The 22,263-nt window shown below is 37.8% G+C and overlaps 1 protein-coding gene across 3 annotated transcripts in view; it reads right to left on the bottom strand.

Annotated features, from left to right (window-relative positions):
- Positions 1–22,263, bottom strand: part of sash1b (SAM and SH3 domain containing 1b) — a 57,368-nt gene that overhangs the window by 2,339 nt on the left and 32,766 nt on the right. For 2 of the 3 annotated variants that reach the window (XM_079459093.1, XM_079459092.1), the window contains exons 3-18: positions 11,567–11,695; positions 11,348–11,395; positions 11,215–11,264; positions 10,256–10,293; positions 9,606–9,695; positions 9,413–9,525; positions 9,177–9,278; positions 6,674–6,806; positions 5,856–6,238; positions 5,707–5,781; positions 5,463–5,594; positions 4,952–5,084; positions 3,068–3,237; positions 2,750–2,959; positions 1,696–1,846; positions 1,448–1,582 (exon numbers count right to left, since the gene is read on the bottom strand). In XM_079459093.1, the coding sequence (XP_079315219.1) occupies positions 1,448–1,582; positions 1,696–1,846; positions 2,750–2,959; positions 3,068–3,237; positions 4,952–5,084; positions 5,463–5,594; positions 5,707–5,781; positions 5,856–6,238; positions 6,674–6,806; positions 9,177–9,278; positions 9,413–9,525; positions 9,606–9,695; positions 10,256–10,293; positions 11,215–11,264; positions 11,348–11,395; positions 11,567–11,695 (2,092 nt within the window). Of the gene's footprint in view, positions 1–1,447; positions 1,583–1,695; positions 1,847–2,749; positions 2,960–3,067; positions 3,238–4,951; positions 5,085–5,462; positions 5,595–5,706; positions 5,782–5,855; positions 6,239–6,673; positions 6,807–9,176; positions 9,279–9,412; positions 9,526–9,605; positions 9,696–10,255; positions 10,294–11,214; positions 11,265–11,347; positions 11,396–11,566; positions 11,696–17,128; positions 17,265–22,263 lie in introns of those variants that run through there. The other variant, XM_079459094.1, reaches the window with a different exon arrangement.

The following is a 22,263-nucleotide window of genomic DNA, read 5'->3' as shown; positions in this document are numbered from 1 at the left end:
AAGAATGTTGATAACCAATCATCACCGGACCCCATTGACTTCCATTGTATGAACCCACTGACACATTTCTCAAAATATCTTCTTTTGAGTTCCACGGAAGCAAGAGTCATAGCGGAAGGACAGCCACGATATTATAGGGGGTTTGAATAACACGAGGGTGTTACGACCCTTGGCTCAAGGGAAGCAACAAAAACAAGGGACAGACGAAAAACAAAGCATATGCGCAAGTAACTATTTATTTAATGATAAATGGATGACCGAATTTTTATTTTTGGTTGAACAAAGAATAGGGGATCACTTTAGGGATCAATAGAAAATTTTGGATGGAAAAAGACAAGAAACGGGAGCAGGCCGTTCAGAGAAGAAGATCAGAGATCGCTTTTTATTTATAGTTTCTTTAATGACTGATTGACATTTCCCCTCAGAATCCAGAACAGAACTGGTCAGGTGACAGTCCTGCGACCAATCAGAGGAGAGCTTGAGTCCGCTCCGCGTAGTGCATGAAGTGAACCTCACAGTATGTGTGTTCGAGTCATATATTTTACCTCATTATGCACAAAAGACAACCAGCCAAGTAAGACTAAGATGTTTTGAAGCTAAAAATAAAAAGATTAGAGCATATTTATCACATTTCCCGTTCTGTAATGTCAATTAAAATCACAATTTACAAGTAGGAATTGTATGCTCAAATATTGTCTTTGAAATATATGGTGAATTCTTTATTTTCCTTTAGCAAAATATCATCATTTGTAGAGGACGTGAAGTGTAACATGAAGTTTTTATGAGATTCACCTTTGCATACTTTTGTTATGACCTTCATCTATAGAACAATATTGTATCATTGTTGTAAATATATCCACTTTAGTTTCAAACATTTGCATATTACAAATTATTTTAGGCACATCTAAAGATATTGTGCAACATGGTATTATAATTCTTTTTACTATAAAAATATACACACACACCAAGGCAACATCTCGCAAGCACAAGCAAAAAAGAATGACATTTTCACCAGGGCATGTTATAACTATTGTTACGTTGTTTGTCTAAATCAAAGCAAATGTTCATCCTAAACATGAATGTGATCAGAATTTCACACTAAAACAATAAATCCTTTTGACAACAGCGTCTTTAGATCGTCACCCATTTGCGAAACCGCCGCGCAACATTGTCTGTTTTCACGTGAAATGGACTGAAGTGAAACTTGAAGTGAAGCAATGCCACGACACAAGCATGAGAGATGCTCCGGTCCGCTCAATGCTGAGAATGAGAAACGGACAGCAGATGAGAGAAGAGAAAGCGGACGACAGAGAGAGCAGAATGAAGCCGCCCCGCTTCGCTCGGAGTCCGGAAAGATTCTGACGCATGCGGAGATGAAGAAACAGCGGGTCACAGAGATGAGGAAGGGAAGAGCCGGAGAGTCACGGATGAGGAAGGCTGTCATTACCGTTCTCCAGGTTCTCGTTGCTTTCGTAACAGCCCGAGTCACGAGGCGAGTCAACCGATGGGACGTGACCCTCGGAGGACAGAAGCTTCTCCTGGGAACCACCAGATGATCCGTCACGCTCGGGGTCGCTGTTACCTTTACACAAACATGAGAATATTAATTGAAGAGGCAGAATGAAATCAGCCGGTGTGTTTTTTCTGATCTATATTTTGGACTTTTAGATAATAAAGTATAGCTGGTTTTCTTACTGTCACACTCTTGCAGAAGTTCGACAGCGGTCATCAGCACGGCTCTGTGCTGCGGATCTGTGATGTTCAGTTCATCCAGATCTTCCTGCTCCAGGAGTTTAAATGTGTCCAGATCCTCATAACCGTTAAACAGGAACGTGGGCATGTGCTCCTGACGGTCAGAAAAACATTTCTCAGGGTACAGTACAGAGATTATTTGACTCACATTTATTTGTATAGCGCTTTTCCTGGTGCACATTGTTTCAAAGCTGCTTTACAAAAAAATGTTTTTCAATGTTATCAGACAAAAGCATAATAGTCTTTTATAAGAGGTGATAATGAGAAAGTACTGTAATTTACATATTATTTTATGATAACTAGCGCTGTCGTGACAATTTTTGAGTTATATGATCAATTTTCATTAGGACTGTCAAACGACTAATCACGATTAATCGCATACAGAATAAAAGTTTGTGTTTACATAATATGTCATTAATGTGTACACATACATGCATATATTTAAGGAAAATATTAAATATGAAAATTAATAAACATTTATATATAACAAAAAACTAAATACTAAATGAATACGCACAGCACACAGACATATGCGATTAATCGCGATTAATCATTTGACGGCTCCAATTTTCACACAAATTACTTTAATCCTAATCCTTTGTTTAATATAATTTGTTATATTTATATAACAAATTTGTAAACAATTTTATAATTTGTTACTTGCAGTACACAATAAATATAATTTTTCTCAGTGTTTTTCTCAAAACTCCCAAAGACTCGATATAAATAATTTATAAATCTATGCAATAAATAAAATATGTCTTTGAGAAATGTGAAAATTATTTTAAATAACCAAACAATGAATATAAAGTGAGTATAAAGTTCTCAGCGTATAAAGCAAAAGCTGCAGTTTTTATGAAGAGCTATTTAACTTTCTGGAGTTTGATTTATACGGTTTATACATTTGCAAAGAATGATAAGCCCTTATATTTTTCAGAAATACACTTTTTGTGTTCCACAGAATTGTAAACATCTTGAACGAGACATGTGCTCTTACTTTTAGATTGATGCGCACGAGGAGTTCCTCCACAGATGTGGGTTTAGGAGGTCGGCTTTTCCTCCTCTTCTTTAGGCTGCGTTTGGGTTTCTCCTCTTCACCGTTCAACACGTCCACGTAGATGAACTTAAAGGTTCCCACTTTGTTATTCAGTAGCCCCATCCACGTGCCCATGGGCGGCTTGCTGATGATGTCAATCGTGTCTCCTCTCTGTAAAAGCCCAAAACACTTTATAGACGCAGAGCAAAGCACTGTCACAACAAACACTGACCATGAAACGATCTTCTGTTGTTCTGTGAGAAATGATAAAGGCTTGACCTTGAGTTTGAGAGAATCTGTGTCGTACGGGCTGGGGGTGAAGTCAGTGTGCACGAGAGCTCGGCCGCAGAACGGTCCTCTGTACGGCAGCTCATCTTCCTCACCGTCCTCTGATTTCACACTCTCTCTGTTACTGGTGGAGGAATCTGTGGTGCTGACGGTCTGACCACCTGCAAAACATATACAGGAAGGTCTCTATATTGCCAACTACCAATATTTGCAGAAACAGACCGTGCATTCCCAGATGTATCAATCAGATTAAAATTGAGTTGTTTTGATGAAATAAGAATACCTCAAGAAATAAAGCGAACTAACAATAAAACACAATTAAAACATGATGTATAAAAATGAGTTAAACTGATTTTATTGTTTTTGCAAATTAACTCTTCACTGATAGTTTTGCATTTTTTAGTTGTACACCTGAAGACTTAGACTTGTCCTTTAAGTCTAATTTTTTTGGTATCATATGCACGTTAATTTAGCTAAATGGGTTCTATTATTATACAAAGATGTTTATTTATATTTATTTTGGGCTGTCAACGTTTTTGCAGCTCTTACATTTACATTTAGTCATTTGGCAGACGCTTTTATCCAAAGCGACTTACAGATGAGGAAACATTAGAAGCAATTATAACAACATAGGCAACAAAATACATAAGTGCATCAAACTAGTCCATTAAAGCCTAGCACAGTACACAAAGCTAAGAATAGTGAGGTTAGTAAGTGTTTCTTTTTCTTTTTTTTTTAAAGAAGGAAAGGGAAGAGAATTAGGAAAAATCAATCGGCGACGTGAGCTCTTAAAGGGGCGGCGTTCTTAAACCTGCTGCTGTGACTCCTGTCAGTAATGTTAATCGAAGAACCAAAGAAAACAGCAATTCGGTGTATTTTGTAGCTTTAATTCTGTATTTAATTAAGAATTTAGCATTAAAGACTGTTAAGTGTTTGTGAACTTCATTCAATTTCTGCATAAAATCTACCCGTGTGACGTGATAGCTCTCAATTATACTGTAATTAAATTATAGCCGTTTTACATTGATGTTATAATATATAAAAAAGAATGAATTTAATGGAGACGTCAGTTGTGGTACTAATATCAGAATGTTGGCTTTCATTCATAAAAGGTTTTTGTTAAAGAAATCTGTTGTTTCTGCTGACTGTGAAATTATAAGAATGTAAAAGTATATTTAAAACATTAATGTTATGTGCGATTGATCGTGATGATCATCAGTTGATTGACATTACTTTTTTATTACACGGCTCGTTGGAATGCTTGATTCTGATTGGCCAGTCGCGACATTTGCAGGTTCGTTATAACCGGACAACAACCTCTCAAACTAATAAGAAACAGACAGTTTTTTGACGAATTAATGTCTTTTAATAACATATATGATATTATTTTTAGAAATGATTAAACTAAAATAAACCGCCGGGGCTTATTTATGCGATAACAACCGGCTGCCTGTACATTATCCCTTACAAATCCTAATCCTAACTCAAACCGGATTAGAAAACCTTCACCTTTGATTCTACATAAAAATTATTACATTTATTTATTATATTATTATACATAAACTTGTGTTCTCATAATGTTCCCACGAGGTCAAAAATAACTGGCATTTCTATCTTTGAGGGGACATATTTTTATGGGACCTCTTTTGTTTTTATACCTAATTTTATTTTTTGTCCCCTACCCCAAACCACATCCCTAAACCTAACCATCACACAAACCTTTTTGCATTTTCTTATTTTTTGCTAAGCATAGTTTAGTATGATAGATAATGTTTTTACCTCGTGGGGACCGGTGGCTGCTTGCCATAAAGTAGGTGATCTTAAGTTTTATTATCCTCGTGGGGACATATGGTCACACCTGAGACACACACTTACTCATGGAGCTCTGTCCACTTAGAGAACTCCTCAGACTCTCCACAGATCCTCCAGCTTTGAGTTTGGGTTTCTCCATCAAGTCTGTGTCCATGTGAGAACCCTGAGGGCTGCTGGGAGCTCTGCTGGGGCTTGACTGGATGAAAAGAGAACATAGAGCTTAACACAAGCTTTGCCAACAGGGGGCGCCAGATACTCAAAAAACCTGTACCGTTAAACTCTGAACATCTAAAATGCTCAGTGATTTTTGGCATGAATCACGATTACTATTGCTTATAGTAAAGCCTAGTCATACTGACAAACTTACAAGCCTAAGTATCGAATTTATTGTTGGAACATGATTGTCGAGGCAGAAAACTGCAATTCATTTAGTCTTTGTTTGACATGAAATGAAACATTGTTGGATCTCTAGAAGAATGCACAAAAGTCTGCAAACTGCATACCGCTTGGACAGAAAGTACAGAATATGTGGAACTGAGATTTCATCACAAATAATTCCTCATCGCACAGTTACCTGCTCGGATGGAGAGCTATATTTCTTAGATATGCGTTTCCTCATGGTCTCTTTAACAGATTTCACCTTCTTCCCAAGAGAGATCCGAGATGGTGTTGGAGAGCGAGACGTGTCTCTCATGTCTCTGTTGTTCTACAGGTCACAGCAAATGTGTAAAAACACTATTGGTTAAAAAAGCAAACCCTAACATTGTTGAGGAATGTTTTAAAACATGGTTGTGGAAGTTTTTAGATGATGTCCTTACTGAAGGATCACAGCTGTTGTTGCTCATGTACACGGGTCGGTTTGTGAGATCGAATCCTCCAAAGCTACACGTCCTCTGTAACAAACATTTATCATAAGTAAAATGCATTAAACCGGATTTAACCCGATTTATATCGTGGCGACACTCACTCCATGATTGTTTAAAGAGCTCAGCGCTCGTCTCATCTCCCCATCGGTCACAGAGCGGGACATCCTGGGCTCGGCCTCCCCGTCAGCCTCTGAGAACGAGGAGCCACTTCCAGCATCCGGCCCTGACGCCACTCCACTCGGTCCTGATACGGGTTTGAGACCTTGACTGCTGCTGGATTTACTGAAACTCTTGAAGAGCTTGTGACTGCTGCAGGTGTCTAAACTGCTGGAGGATGGAGACGTGCTCAGGCTGTCCAGAGAGAGCTGCTCCTGAAGCACGGAGCTCAGTCCATCTCCCTGAGACAAGGCGAGATGCTTCTGCACCCCGGAGTAGAGACACAGACCCTCTTCACTGGATGGGGACGCCTCGGGGGTCACCGGCTCTGGAGGAAAGAGGTGGGTTTTAAAAAGTTCCATTAAAACAACAATAAAATAACAGGGTGTTTTGTAGTATTCATCATATTCATTTTTGTGCTATACTATAGCATTTTCACGTTTTTTATAGTAAATATTAAAGTACACTACAGTATTTACGACAGTTCATCAACTCCCTTCGGTTAATACTACAAAATATTATGTGTACTAGAATTTACTACGGTTTACTATAGTAATTTTTTATGTATGATTTGTGCAGGTTTTTTCATTTTGTTCTTGTTAAATGAATGGAGAAATAATTACAATTGTGTAGAAATCGTGCATAATTGAAAATGTTATACAATACTGAAGATTGTTAAAGCATCAACTTTAAAGACGTTCATAGGTCGATGTTTCAAAAATGCATATACAGTATATTTGTAATAAATGCATTTATCACTCACCCTTCACTCCATGTTTTTTGGTCTCTTCTATTCTAATAAGCTTTTTTCTGACACGTCGGGTTGAATTGACGAGTTTATGAAGCCGACGGAAAGTGGCGGACTCATCCAGTTCATCCTCAGACTGATCTCTGGACTGCACAGGGTTAAACAGAGACAGCTGCTTACAACATGTCAACATTTAAAAGTATATAATGTACAAAATAAATACATTTTCACGCGCAAGCTAGAGGTCTTATGTTGAAACGGACAGTTCAGAAACTGAAACTAAAAATCCATGTTGTTCAAAACCTACATGACTCTTCTGTGGAACACAAATGAAGATATTTTGAGAAACGTTTCAGTGGTTTCGTGTTCTTCGGTTATCGATGTTCTTCAAAATATATTCTTTTGTGTTCTGCCGTCCCTTTAACCAGAGACTGACAGCAAACTGTTTTCGGTGTGTAATGGAAAGCATTGAAACTCCATACTGACCACAGACATGATGTGGTGTTTAGCATATGGTAAACCAAACAACCCTGACATACAAACGTTAAAATAGGCGGCATGTGAAACACACAGACTTTAACACAAAGCTAATAACAGTCTGATGAACTTCAGCGTCTTTGGGACTTTTTACTGGTTTGACTGGTGTTTTCATCTATTAAATTGAGAAGTTCTCAATTTAAGTCCCAAGAGATGAGAGGGATATTTATACTATTTGACAGCAGCACGGGTAGAAACGCTTACATTTCTTCTTCGGTCTGTTTCCCAGAATGCATCTGTTTGTGCGTCAGGTGGCTGTGGGTTCACAAACCACATACAGAGAAGACACTATATGAACAATAATAACTGCAGCATTTACGGTTAACACTTGTAAAGCGTTGTGTTGAAGACGTGTTGTGTCTGCCGCACTGCCTAAAATAAGCCCGCTGAAGGCCATCAGACAGTCAGTTTGATACTATTACAGTAGAGATGATTTGAGTTTAATGTGTTATAAACGCCTCCTGTGTGCAGTCTGAAGGTCTTTGGATCTGATGGTAACAAACTATTTCAGAGGGAGGTTGTTGCATAACTGGAATCTGTGATATTCAGAAACACAGAAACTACAGAGAGTTCAACTATTGTCATCACAGAAGACGAGAAATATAATCACCGGCTTTGAGAAACTTTTTCTTTAGTGACGAAAACCATTAAACGTGTTATCATGGTATTCTGCTCGATACACAACTTTGAAAATAGTTCACATCCTTGATTGTATTCATATTTCTATATTAGAAAACATGTTTTATACAATTTCGTATTCAAGTTTGGAGTGTAAACTGAAGAAGAGAAGATTTCAAAGAGGCAAAAAATGACATGAAAGGTTATTGTGTTAAGCTCCCAAAATAATAAAATATAAGTCAACAAAATATTCATAACAGATCAAATTGTAGTCATTGTTTGCTTTACTTCTGGGGAGCATATTGTATTTCTATGCTTTTTTGTATATTTGAATAAAACCCATGTTTTCTGTAATGTTGTAGATTACTTTATTGTTCAATAAACAAGAAAATGTCTTGTGCTTGGCCCATTTGTAATCAAATATTGTGCAAATATGCCATTCTGAAAATCATGCAGATGTTTGCCTCTCCAAACTGTTATCAAATCGTAGCGGTCGCTTTGAAATGCATAATGGTTCGATCAACAGATAAATTCATGCTTCTTTCATTTACGTCGCCTTGCTTAAGTTAAAACGTTTCTCTCCCTCAGGAGCTTTGGAACCAGTCATCACCACACGTCTTGACTTGTAATTCACTTTATTACAGAGTTAATAGTTCATACATTGGGCGTCTTCAACTAGTTCAGAACGCCGCTGCTAGGCTGTTGATGGTAGTAGAAAATCTGATCTAAAGATGTTTTCTGTACTGCACTTTAGCTTGTTTTTCAATATGGTTTTTAAATAAAATAACTTAATAAATGTACAGTACATTTTCTGGGTGGATGCACCTTTTTACATTCTGGTCTCATGATATAACTCTCTATCTTTGTCTGTTTTATCATCTGCAACAAGCTGAAACTGTATTCAAAACGTAAATGTTCCTCGAATACTAACAGCACACATGGTCAGTTGTGTGTCCATGCAGTGGAATGGTGGAATGGGCTTTAATCACACAATCCCTCTACAAAAGATCTGCAGGGGAGACCGAGCACAGCCTTGTATTCAACCATCCAAAAATACACAATGGGGGGTTACAGCATTGAGTGGATGAATAGGACCCTGTCTGGGGGCCCACGGGGGCTGAGAAAGGGCCCGGGGGTACACCCTGGGGTGAGGCGGGTTGGTAACTGATCGTGTGGGTGGGTGACATCCCTTCTGTGAGTGTCTGTACACAGAAGATGTGCTAATAAACCGGCTCATCACAACAAACATGGATTTATATTGAATGTGCCTCAGGAGAGAGAGAACCTCTGGAGGAAAGCCACGTCTCTCAATCTACGTAGAAGACCTTCTTATAGACAGAACGCAAAGCAGACTGAGACTTACTTTGCAGAAGGAGGATTCAGTGATGGAGAGATTGGGTGCGTCGGTCCAATCGATCCCGTCTGCGGTGTTGGATCGCTTGTTCTGCGATTCATATTCCTTCAGCTGAAGAATGAGAATTTATATGAGAATTTGACATAAATGTAACATTGTGGTGCTTTTAAAATGGTCGAGTTGTTAAAGCAAAATGGGTTTGGAAGCTTTCGTCCCATCATTGAGAAAAGCAGAATGTCTGGTACCCGAGCCAGCGCTTCTTCCACAGTTATCATCTTCTCCTTCACCATCATCATCAGTTGAATGCGCTCTTCGTCGCTCATCGTGATCTCACTGGCCACAAAACCCAGGTCCTCCCCTAGGTCAAAGGTCACAATTAACATTTATATAAGCATTGTGGGGATCGAATTAAATTGTGCTCAGGAATGGATGAAGCACCTTTGGGCGCCGCTCGGATGCTTCCTTTCTGTGTCTTCCGAAAATTTTGCCAGAATGATTTGTTTTTCTTTCTGCTGTCCCACGGCCCGGCTGTTTAAAAGAAATGTTTTACAGTCAATAAATGTTTTTTGCTATATTTGAATGAGTTCCTTTCTGATAGATACCATAAAACTGCTAAACAAATAAGACACTCGAAATAGTTTTATCAGCTTAATACGTATTTGTTTTTTTCGACTGTCCTGAAACCCTGATGAAATCTGACCTTTTATATGATAAATATTGCAAATGTGCTTTTTTACCGACCCCAAAATTGCAAAAAAACGTAAACATATCTTCATTTATATCATCACATTTCTTAGTTTCAAAAATAAAACACTGAAGCCGTAACCAATTCTTTTTTTGCAGATTTTAATGTGATTTTATTTCCAATGTGGACTTTTGTTCGCCAACTATATTTTAAAGCATTCCTACAGCAACGAATTTCTATTTTCAGACATTCTATGATTACTGACTGATAATGATATTTGAAAAAATCTATTTGAAAAAGATTGCATTTACGAACAGCCAATTCTCTTTGGAACAGCACATATTTAACACACAAAATTGCTTCGTCCTGATATTATGATCAATCTCAAACACAAGGTACTGACCCGATCCATCTTCAGAGCTGGACTTCTGCATTGATGCCCTGGAAATAAAAGCACAAATACTTCAGCAAAGGGTCAATCGTGAGGTAAATGACAGGGTAAAGCATCTCCACCTCACCTGCTCTTCCTCATCATCTTCCTCACCTATCGGTTCATTTCTGACCTGTCGGCTGTTTGTCTGTCTCTAACTAGAACACTAACTAGCGCACACTGATAAGTGCTGAAAGCAGGTAAACAACACGCTTCTGTCGGTCTGAGTCACAATGAAAGCTTTTCACACATCGCAGGGGTGTTGGGTTGACAGCAGTGGTCACATGCGAATTCCCCTCTCTCTCTCTCTCTCTCTCTCTCTCTCTCTCTCTCTGTTGCTGATGTTAGCATGAGAAATCCCACAGAACTTTGGCTCTGCATACGCGTCTAGTTTAGAATGCAGATTGTGGAGGAAAAATAATCTGGATTTGGGTAAATTGGGAAAGACCATGCATTAGGAGCGCAACCTGGGTCCTTTTTAGTCTCCTACAAAATTGAACATTAGTCACTTAGCAAAGCGATTAAATCAGAATTATGTATTTATTTTAAAATACACCTTGCGTCTAATTTATGATGCTTATAATGTCAACACCTGATCTATAACAACCACTGCAATGAATTAAGCGCATTATTAATAAACACTATCTCAACGATATTACAAGTCGAGCATTATGTGTGTGAACATGCTGATGTTGGTGATTCAGATAATGTCTCATCTGACGCACAATGAAAGGAAGGAACAGGAAGGACAAACGGGGTCACTAGGAAATGCATGTATCATCTGCAATGTCCCAATGAGCGGATGTGTTTTATTGTGGAGTGTCCTACTGAAGTATTTCCAGGAACTTAAAATATTCAGTTACTTTGCATTAACGTGGGACTTTTAACACATGTGACCCAAACATTTCATCTGTTATTCATAGATCACATACCTTCTCTCTACCTCAGGGGTGGAAACAGCACTAGAAAGCCCAAGCGATTCCTGCGAAAAAAGATGACACTATCAATGTTTGTGTGGAGATACAATCACGGGTCATTCACGCAGACTGTGATTTATTCACCCACCTGGATCTCCAGACGCAGCTGGAGGGATGCTGTCGATTCACATTTTCCCTGAAAAACAAAAGTCATTCACGACCTCCGTGACATACTGAACTTTTGAACTTTTTTAACATTCTGTATTTAGACACACTCTAGTTAAGCTCCATCCATCCATGCACTTCAGGGAATTAAATAAAATACGCCAGATTTATATATAAAAAAAAAAGAATGAGATGATGTTACCGCCTCTGCTGCCTGAGCGACTCTTCTCCTGCGTAACTCCTCCATCCTGTCGCTCACGTCGCTGTAAGATGTGCTGTAATACTCCGAATACTCCTGGGCCAGATCCTCAATGTTGGCCAGAGATCCGTCCTACAGCGGACGACAAAAGTTAGTAAAAATCCTTATAGATTATTAATAACCTTTAGAGAAGAAGAAAAGAGAAGGCTTATCCACTTGCCATGCCTATTCCAGGTTCATTATCTACACGCACGTATTCTCATATATGAAGATGATGTGGCCTGGTGTACTGGTTTAGGATCTAGGTTTAGATTGTGTTTAACCTGAGCAGCTGTGTGACTACAAAACTATTGCAGAAGAGATATATCTACCTTTCAACTGAATCCTAAAGGTTATGGAGGACAACAATGTTTATTATTATCTTTTTATTTATTATTCAAACTTACTATATGCTAAAGGTTCAACAGAGTTATGCACAGAAATCAACAGTCATAAAACATCACCTTTCTTAAGTCTTCCTGCTATTGTATGACACACACACACACAAACGCTTGAACCTGTGTGAGTTCATTTGAGACCACCGCCGCTGAATCTGCAACATCATCTCCTTAAACTTTCCCCAAAGAATTTATGAGCATCCTGACATTTCAGTGAACCACCATATTTAGACTATTAACAACACAGAGGTGAAGTTTTAACATTTTTAAGTTTTAAAGTTATTAATTTGACTTTTTTACATGTAACTTCTGTTTATGAAAAGAAATGACGTCATCAAATTCGTGCCTTTATTACCCAAATGAACAACATGACATTAAAACTCCTGCACCTGCTGACATTCATCCACGGCTTTTATCAAGAAAAATCTGCCTTAATTATTCAGTATGTAAATGTCCCCATATCAATAATACTTAGACTTATAACACAGAAACGGATGTTAAATGCAGAGGATTTATACACAACACATGAACCTGTAAGACATGAAACATCAAAGGTGAGATCTCTCTACTAACTCATCTTCTTCTCCAAGACATCAATAAGATTAAATGGAGAACAAATAGAAACTTCATCTGCGTCTCAGATATTTATCTTGAGAAAAATGGTCAGAAATCTCACAAATGTGTGAAACCGAGCTCAATTGTTTCGTGTCTGCGATCAAAAGTCAATATTATTGAAGATCTCAAACATTTCTCATCACATTTACCCAAATCCAGATGACTTTACCTCTGCAATCTGCATTCATTCATTTCATGGATTTCCACAATTGTCTCGTGTGTATCAGTTTTTATTTCTCCTAAACTATAAACGTCTGAGACCAAGTCGATACTTATATGAAACACAAATGAGAACTCCATCAAATCTTCCGAGCTATTAAAGAGCAATACACTTACCAAGATATTCATCAAGTCTGCCCATACGTATGAAAAACTGTCCGGCGTTCTCAAATCTGCACAAACTTCTTGTTCAGCGTCTGGTTCAGTCCCCATGTTAAACAATCCAGTATAATGCAGAAGCGTTTAATCCATAAAACCCCCAAAAAACCGAGAGGTTTACAAAAACGTTCTCATGTCTAAAATATATCACATCTAACAACACAGATCTGATAACGTACGATGGGATGCGCAACTTCAACAGCTCCAAATGAATTCAATATTGTTGTTTTTAAAGACGACTGCTCTGTGAACTCGATGTCCCTCGTTCTCTGGTGTGTGATGACTGGTGTGCACCTGCGAGGTTTTATCTCTGATGCTCGCAGACACTGAGCGGTTTATCGAGGCGATTAATATTCTGCAGACTGCGTCAGGAAGTGACACGGCCAAACAGCCACTTGGCTCAGATTTACACAAAACAATGAAGACTCAAAGACTTCATTCAACACTCCAACCGCTTTTAAGGACATAAACAAGGAAGTGCATTATAAAAACAAACACACAACCTGACAACAACACAGACAAAATGAGCAAAAGCATGCGTGGATGTTAATGTCCATATAAATAGCGTGCAATTCATCCAAAATGAAAATTGTATCATGATTTGTTCTAAACCTTTCACAAAATGAGATGATGTCATACCAATGTCCAAGACTATTTTCTTAGAAGATGTGCCAAAGCTTTATTCAACATTTTATCCTTCATAGAATGGCACGTAAATGAACTTTAATTTCTAATAAATAATAATAATAATAAAGCACGTTCCTGATGTTAACGCATGCATCGATTCTTCATCCTCACAGACACAATCTGAAAGTAGAGCGACCACCGTGAATCTTCGACCCCACTGTTTGCGCTTCCTGTCCCACCAACCTCAACATAAAAAAAGAACATGAGAGTTTTTTGTTTAAATATCAAGTATGCCCGGGTTATGAAGCCAAGCTCCAGTTTGCTAAAAATGTCTCAAACGCAGCGTGTTTTTGGAGAAAACCCTGTAATGTGATATCGATAAATGCCAAGCAGATCTGAAGGCACAAAACAGATTCTCATACTCGTGAGACGACATGAGACGTTCCCTTCATTCTGCTGAAAACATGCACATTCCTTCTCGACGAGAGGCTCGGGGGTCTCGTGGTCGCGCTCTCTGTGACTAGCTCGACTGTGCTCCAAAAGAGAAGCATTCGTTTGTTAAGTGACATGCCCTCGAGTCAAATCTGGCCACTTTTCATCCGTTAAGAAAGACAGCAATGAGAAGAGTCCAGATCTGTGATGTGACGGCACAGGCCTTGATAAACACTTTATTATGATCGAGTCACGTGAGCCGACCGCCGTCTCTAATGTGAAGTACATTCAGTGCTTGCAAACAGCTGAAGCAATGAGACAAAAAGAGCCGTGAAGCATTTATACATTGAAGTCACATGTATATGTTTGCATAAATGTGACATTTGGATCAAAGCTGTATGTAAATGCATTACAAATGCATTAGTGAGTCTCAACCAAACTGGTCAGGAAAACATCCAGATCACACTATATAAAAAACTCCAATTCATTATTGGATATACATTAATAATTAAATAAAACAAATGACATATTTATTTTATTCTGTTATTTATTCTATTTCTGTCTATGATCTAGCTATCATTGTTGAAATAAATTTTTTCATACTTTCATGTATTTATTATAACTATAATAACATATCAGTGTTATTTTTGATCAAATATTTTTCATGAAAAATATCATTTATTTTCATTTGGATTATGTTCTTCCCTTCAGGAAATTCATCCTTGTGTAACTCACGACTATAATTTGGGCTGATCAACAATTAATCGTGATTAATCGCAACCAGAATAAAATAAAATGAGTGTTTACATAATATACTATATGTCTGTTCACAGTTCATATTAATTTTGTATCTTTACATGTATAGACATACTGTATATATTTAAGAAAAATATTATATATAAAAAAGAACATATTTTTATGTCATTTAAACTAGGGCTGCAACTTGCATCAAGAGAAAGCATAATACAATGGCAAACAGCGATCACGATCAGTGATTTTAAAGTAATCAAGGATGAAAATGTAAAAAAACTTTATGAAATTAAGTGGAGTAAAAAGTATGATATGCTTTAAAATGTAAGAAATTACTAGAATTTATAATTTATTGGAAAGTTTGCCAAAGGATTAATAAAGACAGGTAAATCCAAAAATTATTTATTAGATTAATCTAAAAAAGATCGGAAAATTTGTCGAATAATCTGAAAATAATCATTAGATTAGTCGGCTGATAAAAAGAAAGTATAATCACTAGATAAAGCACCACTCCAAAAATTAGATTAATCGACCAACCGGGAATAATAATGATTAGATTATTCGAATCAATTAATAATCGTTAGTTGCAGCCATAATTTAAACAATATCTGCCTATATATCTATTTGATGTTTTTTATGAGAATTTTTTGGCTATGCTGCAACATATTTGCTGCGTCTGTATTTTGATTTACATATATTTATCTGTGATCAAAATAAAATCTAATCAAATATTTATAATTATTCATATTTACATTCAATATGTCCTAAATTAATACATTCATGCGTATGTTTATATTACAAAATGTATATGCACAGTGCACAGACATATATTATTGTGTAATTAATTCTGTATGCAACTAATCGTGATTAATCGCCACAAAAAGAAACATCCCAGACATCTTACAGAAACAAGATTTGACATAAAGTCTCGCTAACTGCCAGCCAATACAAATGATTAACACACCGGGCGGTTTGTGAGATAAAATGATAAGAAACTGCATGTAAGAGGACTTTCATTGTGTCCTTGTGCCGCATTCAAAGTCAATTGAGCACCTTAGCTGTCTTTGAGGTCTCTGTGACATCTATTTAAGAAAAGATGCTTCAACCTCAGAGGAGTTTACTGCACCTCCTTATTAACCCAAACCCCCTGAGTGAGATGATACGGGTGAGATCTGGATATCGTAATGGCTTTAAATCTCTGGGTTTGTAATCTGTATAACACAGACAGGAACATCATAATGACTTCATACAATTTATAACAACTCACATTTTTCTCAGAGGTCCTGAAAAGCATATATGGAGAAAAAGAAAACACATTTCAGAATCCAAACTAGTGGATCTCTTCCAGCGACCACGAAAAGCTTTCTCACATGTTCCACAAAAGCGGGCGAGAGACGTTTTGGCTTTGAGAGAGAGAGAGAGAGAGAGAGAGAGAGAGAGGAAATGACACAAACAGGAATTCTCAAGGATACATTTCAGCTGTATCACTGTCATTCATTGACCCCCACACAAAAAGCGAAGGGAAAACGTCTGAATCATTTATAAATAACGGCCGTGTTTCACAGCGTGAGACATTTCCAAGTGTGTCAGAGGAAATCCAAGAGTTCTGCCTGCGGGACACGTGAACGTGTTGAAACGTTTAAGCTAAAGAGGGTTTTTAATCGAACGCATGTGCGCTGATCTGTTCTCTGTCTGTTTCTGTTCAGCTCACACCCTTCATATCCTCCAGATCCTAAAGAAAACGTCTGCGGGCCAACGGTTCCTTCCATTCTCTGAGAACGGCGTTTCTACTACAATCCAAACCAGACAGAACATCCAAACATGCTTTAGACTTCAGAATGAGCACACACAGACACAACTAGATCTGTCTGTCCTGAAGGAAAGTTTAGGTTTAACGTTTTGTTCTGCATACATGACCATAACATATATTTGTGTTATATAGCACACAAAGCTCGACGTGTAATTCAACATGCGATCAACCGATCAGTAACAGTATGCAAATATTGACTATTATATAGACTTTCAAACTGTAAACGGAGTTTACAACAATGAAATACAAAAAGTGATCTGAAACACAAATCGGAAATGATCCATAAGCAAAGTTTGACCGTCTGTAGGTTAAGCTTAAGTTCGTGTGACTTCATCTTAAGGTTTGGAGGTTTAGAACCAAACCAAAGCAGAACGTTTGAGGACCAGTCGTGAACGTGATCTCACCGACACGCTGTACTACAACATCCACTCATTCACTTCTCTTAAAAACGAATGACAGCTAGAAGATCTTTTGGTCAACAAAGAGAAGAGATGCTTTTAAAAACACCACACTCACCATTGTCGTAGAGTCTAGCATTCGCCTTTTATCTTCTCAACGTGTGTGAGAGTCAGAAAGTTTTCCAGAGAGCTCAGAGAACAATGCTCGCTGCTCTGAGCCGAAGAGTGACCGCAGACATCCATCATACAGACCAGAGGAGGAGGTTAAATGACACGACATATACTGCAGGGTGGAGCTGCAAACTCTCTCTCTCTCTCCACAGCTGTAGGACGGTCTTCTACACTAACAGCACTCAATATAATAAACTTCCACCCACATATGAGAGGGGGACGGAGAGACAGACGGGGTAAAACAGACTACCCTCAACACAACCTTTTTTCAGATGACAGTTTCACAGCACGGAAACAGACACCGTGCAGGTACTGCTGACCAAAGCCAAACGGTCACAGTTTAGACACAATTTTTAATTCTCCCTCATGTCATTCAAAACCTGCATCATATGACTGTATAACACAAAAGAAGATATTTGGAGAAATGTCTCAGTGGTTTTGTGTCTATACAACGGCAGTCAATTGGGTCCAATGTCCAATCTTGTGTCTTCTTCATTGGAAAGTAATGTATACAGGTTTGGAATGACATGAGGGTGAATAAATGATAAAAGATCTTTCTTTTTTTTTAACTGTCCATTTAATACAATTTCTCATCTTGCATTTGAACTACTAGAGTGTCCCAACATACGTCCAAAGACAGATTAAAATGATTTATAAATCAGACAAGCAAGCATTGAAATCCAGATATTTGTTAATAGATCAGAGATGCAGCATCACGTGTTACCAGCAGAGGGCAGCAGACAGCAAGTGTTTGATTGACATCTGACTAAAGAAGTGTTTGACTTCAGGCAGAACTGATTAAAACACAAACATTTACCATGATGATTAACAACGTTTGAATGTTCTCATTTAAATAACATAAGTATTTGAATATGGTTATCATACAGGTATATGCATGGTGTATAGGCCTACTGTACATATATTTACACTACCGGTCAAAAGTTTGTGTGTGAAAGGTTTCTCGTTCTTAAACATCTAAAAGCGTATGCTTAAATGTCTGAAATTAGTTTATAGACAAAAATAAAAACATTATATTTACTGAAACTTGTTTTTGAAATGGATAACATTGACTGAATACTGAAGAAAGAGCAGCCGAATATTGTTTTTGAATAAATACAGACTTTAATATTGTTTAAAAAACTTCTCAATAAGCTGCTTGATAAAATGACGAGAAAACATTACTGAAAATTCAAGTCCAAAGGTGCCTACACTGATTATGATCAAATATAAGACGTATATATAAGAATATTAATTGAATTAATTTATTTATTAAGATAATTCCCTTATTATTTCATCATTTTGATGAGTTCATTATTATTCTAAAATATGGAAATAATATGAACACGTAAGTGAGTAATTGTCCAAAAAATGTATCATGATATCACCATAATGACTGTGATAAATGACAAAATAGACTAAGAGACACAAGCATAGCGTCCTGGTAGTGTCCGACATATGTGTAACTACCTAACCCTAACCAAACAATAAAATGAAAATGACACTTCTGAATTACATCGAACCTAAAGCAAACCCACAGATCTTCTGCAGACTCTGACCTCGGATGTGACTCTCTTTGTGTTTGGAGTTCTGGATGTTATTAAATCAGTGGCGGTAGAGATTACAGTCCTCAGCAGATGGCAGGACGGAGGTAATTCAGCATGTGTGTGTGTGTGTGTTGGTGGACAGCAGGACAGGAGGACCACTGCCAGAAAGGGCATTTTTGTGCACCGATGCACAGCAGAGAAACTAAACTTGTGTGTCTGTCGGTCATCTCTCTGGATTTCACATCTCACTGGATCTTCCAAACCTCACTGTCTTTCACTGCAGTAGATTACAGAGCTCTGAACGAACAGTGACCAGTTCAGATGTAAACCAGTCACAGATGTCCAAAAAGACTAACAGTTTGTGTTAAAGAGGATTTACTTTTTCTTGCTTTTTACAATGTTGTAGACGCATTTGAATGTACACAAAAACATGTTTGTTTTGTGTGCCTTTGTCTTTTTTATTGTGTCTTATTATTATGGTCAAAAAGCCTTCTGGAAAGGCCAAAATTGTTTTCCTCAATGATGATGTTTCACTCAGAAATGGAGAAACATTTCTTTACATGTGGCTTTGGCACACGAAAGCATTGATTTATAGATTCACATTTCATCTGGAGTTCAGGGGGAAATGGTTGAATAAGATTTAGCGTTTGTCCGCTTTCATAAATAAACAAAGATTAAAATGACTCTAATCCCAGCTTTTTAAAGACACAATCCTCAAAGTGCTCGACTTGTTGTTTTGTGTTGTTTGTTCCATTCAGTCAAGCAAGAGAACATGTGGTTCATGCCCGTAACATTCATCACTCAAAAAACAACCTGATTCTTCCAGACAGTGTATATCTGCGCTTCTCCCGGGGTCATAAGCCTCACGTAAGTCATGTTCTGTAGAACAAAAAGAGATTTCCACGGTAAACTTTGTGCGCCCTTCTGTGCCCAAACGGATTAACAGATGTGCAACCTCAATTCATCACATTCATTAAGTCTTTCTATTGTGTAGCTTTAATTCTCCCTCTTAAAAATCAGGATTGATTCAGGAATTCAGCAAACGTTGTGACATTCAAGTGTCGAACACAATATCGACAATCAATGTGAAAACGACTGTTTTTACGAATACATTTTGTGCATTTGTAAGATTCGGACTGCGTAGCACATTAATTTTGTTTTAAGGTAAAATAAAAAAACCATTTATTTCAAGTTAAATGTAATAGAAAGAAATGAAAGATGTTTTGTAAAAGCAACAGCTCTGACTTCGGCTGTGTTTCATATACAAGACGACTGTGAGCGTGTCGACCTCCAGGGCAGCAGCGTATCATCTGAGCGTCCTGTCTAATGAAGGCAGACAGCTAAGTGGATTCTGACAGGTCTCCAGAAGACCATGAGGTTAAACAGGCGCCTTTTTGCAGCCAGCTGTCACTAACCAATACACTCACGGTACAAGACAAACGGACACGCTGCCACACGAGGACAGCATGAGAAAACAACCAAGATGACAAACAGCGCAAATACACTGCAAACTCACAGGACTCGAATGTTTTAACAATCACAAACCAAACCAAAATTCTTAACAACAGATGGATGATATATTATTCCCTTACTGTAAAAAACACGTTCATTTAACAGAATTTTTCCATTTATTTCAAAGCAAATTAACAAGAAAAACGGGAGAAAGCATGTCATTTAACAGAGAAAAAACATACTTTTACTGCTTACTTCTGGCGCCCCAGCTGCCAGAAAATGTCTGTTTTTTAAATATGGTCGAAAACTGTAAAATTACAGAAACAAACCGCAAATTTACAAGAAAAATGGGGAAAACGATTTATTATATATCCTTATATACTGTAATTTTACAGGTAAACAACAATTTTACAGTATATTATGTTAAACCAGCTAACAGAAAAGTTTTGCTGGATTCTGGATTCCTACAATCGGTAATCACCTATACCAGCTCGGCAGGGGTCGATTTTCTACTCAAATATGGCTGAGCTCTCACCTGCTCATGGTAATTCTAGAACCAGCTAGACCCCAAAACTGCTATCAGTCGCATAGAAAACCATCTGACCCCAGCATCTGACCCACATAAAGTGAGCCGTCTTCAGGGTATACTCAATGCAATCTATTGTGATAATCTAATGAAGATTTAATCAGATCCGCCTAACACCAATCGGAGACCATTCTCTAGAGATCTAAGGTTACACAACTGAAACTTGACCTGAAGAAATTGAAAATGATGTACAGGCGATGTCGTCCGTCATTGACTTTCTGATATATGCATGATTTATGTCCGTTCTTCTCTAGTTTCATTTTAAGATACATTGTGATTTATAATAAACGTTATACATTTTGTATGGTTTAAAGCCAGAAATGTGTTTTTTCATTATAATCACTGTATGTAAAGTATCGCGTTAAATAAAAAATGATGTCCTATAATCAATCGGCATGTGCTGCCCGGACTCATTGCATCATGAATCATGAAACACATTGATTTTCCAGTCGATGTTGGGACGGTCCCCCCTCCCCACGTGTGTAATTTAAGGTTGGATGCCCAAGTGTCCCCTGCTCTCAGGCCTGTCGATAAGCACTGATTCAGGATCCGTCTCCACCAACACAGCCGACTGGTTAGAACACCAGTAAAAACTCGCTGCCGCACAATAATAAAGCACGCAAAAAGACCGAAAACACATTTAAAACAAGTAAGATTGAACAGCATCTCGATGAAAACTACATTACAGTATTGAATCATGTATCCCTGCGCCATCGTTCAAGCTGCAAAGTAAAATGTGTATAATTACAGACATGAATAAGCAAACTTCGTTGAACTTCTACAGCTTAATAATTACAGATAACAAAGACAGATCATGAAATAAACACAATCGTCCCGAATTAAAGCAAGGAGAAGAAACACGCTCTTTTCTTCTCTATCTAGATCTGAGGTGATGAACCGACATATTAAATGTGTTAAGAAATAATAAGCACGAAGTTTGAAGTAAAGAAATATTCAAGATCATTTTGTGGTTGGCCCCTCGTGGACCAGTTTGCACATGTTAACGTAAACATTTAAGTGGTTCATTTGAAGGAAAAATGTTTTAACCTCTATGATGTTGGAGCGTTAAAAGTGGTTGCCAGGGTGTGTGCTTTGCGGTTGCTAAGAGACATCAATGATGTACTGTATGTAGCACAAAGCTGAATAAAGCTTTAGATGTTTGTTCAAATTGCCACATCAAGCACCACTACATTATAATCGAGGTACAGACAATAAGGGGGACATGCAAATATCCCATTTATTTATAAAAACTAAAATAGTAATAGTTATGCATCTTCATCAGAGCACAATAGAAATGAGAGTGATGTTTAATCACGGGACGTGTCATGATGCAGTCAAATACACATCTCTGAACTGCGGGTCTGGTGAGAGATGTGCTGTGTCTCTGTATATAAATCTCATCTTCAATGAGAGCAGAAGCACCGCTGGGCAGATTGAGATCTCAAGTACCCTGCTGAGATCCATTTATCCTTCCCTCGGTCTCTTCACATTCTCTCAATC

This window comes from Barbatula barbatula (genome assembly GCF_947034865.1).
Source record: "Barbatula barbatula genome assembly, chromosome: 6".
Classification (NCBI taxonomy): domain Eukaryota; kingdom Metazoa; phylum Chordata; class Actinopteri; order Cypriniformes; family Nemacheilidae; genus Barbatula; species Barbatula barbatula.
The sequence above is the reverse complement of the archived record's forward strand: the minus strand, read 5'-3'. Positions and strand labels throughout refer to the sequence as shown.